The 1,387-nt window shown below is 42.8% G+C and overlaps 1 protein-coding gene across 1 annotated transcript in view; it reads left to right on the top strand.

Moving 5' to 3' along the window:
- Positions 1-1,387, top strand: part of GPN3 (GPN-loop GTPase 3) — a 27,266-nt gene that overhangs the window by 17,074 nt on the left and 8,805 nt on the right. Inside the window, exon 5 of the mRNA XM_011997932.1 lies at positions 1,205-1,333. Coding sequence (XP_011853322.1) covers positions 1,205-1,333 — 129 coding nt within the window. The remainder of the gene's footprint in view (positions 1-1,204; positions 1,334-1,387) is intronic.

Here is a 1,387-nt window from a genome sequence, read left to right as displayed (position 1 = left end):
GGAGGCTGAGGTGGGTGGATCACCTGAGGTCAGGAGTTCAAGACCAGCCTGGCCAACATGGTGAAACCCCGTCTCTACTAAAAAATTCAAAAATTAGCCAGGCATGGTGATGCATGCCTGTAATCCTAGCTATTTGGGAGGCTGAGGCAGGAGAGTTGCTGGAACCCAGGAGGTGGAGGTTGCAGTGAGCCGAGATAGTGCCATTGCACTACAGCCCAGTCCAACAACAGCAAGACTCAAAAAAAAAAAACAAGCCAGGCATGATGCTGCACACCTGTAGTTCCACTCTGGAGGCTGAGGTGGGAGGATCCCTTGAGCCTGGGAGGTCAAGGCTGTAGTGAGCCATGATCATGCCACTGTGTTCCAGCCTGGGTGGCAGAGAGACCCCATCTCAAAAAAACAAAAAAGGGGCCAGGCGCGCAGTGGCTCACACCTATAATCCCAGCGCTTTGGGAGGCCAAGGTGGGTGGATCACTTGAAATCAGGAGTTCAAGACCAGGCTGACCAACATGGTGAAACACCGTCTCTACTAAAAATACAAAATTAGCCAGGCATGGTGGCACACGCCTGTAATCCCAGCTACTTGGGAGGCTGAGGCAGGAGAATTGCTTGAACCTGGGAGGCGGAGGTTGAGCAACAAGAAAAAAACTCTGTCTCTAAAAAAAAAAAAAAAAAAGATTAAAAAAAAAAGTTGAAGTTTTTTGGGTTTTTTTCCTAAACACCTGGTCAAATGTTTGCCTGTGTTCAGTCATTTGCCGCCTTTATAAAAAGCACAGTTCATCCCTATTTTCTGCAAAGTGGAGGAAGGAAAAGGGCTGTGGGCTGGTCAGTCAGCAGTTTAATTTAGAAGTAGTTATTGGTAGTGGCCAATAAATTAACTAACATCTCATTATTTCTAGCCATTTGGAGAGTTCAGGACTGTTTGTGCTCCTGTGAAATTTCCAGTGGTTGTTGAATTCAGATAAATAGCCATGAAACAGTGTCTAGTTAAAGTAATAAGCTAACAAGTGTTCTAGCCAATCAGAAGTCAGAAAAATCAATGATTTACTCTCTGTGTCTAGCTATCCCTCCTCCTCCTCTTCCCCTAAATACATCAGTGTTTTTATTCAGAAGTATAAATGGTTATAAAACTCAAATATAAGTTGAAAATTATGTATTTTGCACAACTTCAGAATGAACTTTTCTTGAAATGTGCAACTTGTAGATTGATGACTACAGCATGGTTCGATTTTTGCCTTACGATCAGTCAGATGAAGAAAGCATGAACATTGTATTGCAGCATATTGATTTTGCCATTCAATATGGAGAAGACCTAGAATTTAAAGAACCAAAGGTAATTTCTGATTTGGGGTGTTTGTTAGCTTTTGATAAAAGTATTTGCCAGCAC

Source organism: Mandrillus leucophaeus, unplaced genomic scaffold (assembly GCF_000951045.1).
Source record: "Mandrillus leucophaeus isolate KB7577 unplaced genomic scaffold, Mleu.le_1.0 Scaffold55, whole genome shotgun sequence".
Classification (NCBI taxonomy): domain Eukaryota; kingdom Metazoa; phylum Chordata; class Mammalia; order Primates; family Cercopithecidae; genus Mandrillus; species Mandrillus leucophaeus.
Note: the sequence above shows the minus strand (reverse complement) of the source record. Positions and strands in the feature narration are given on the sequence as shown.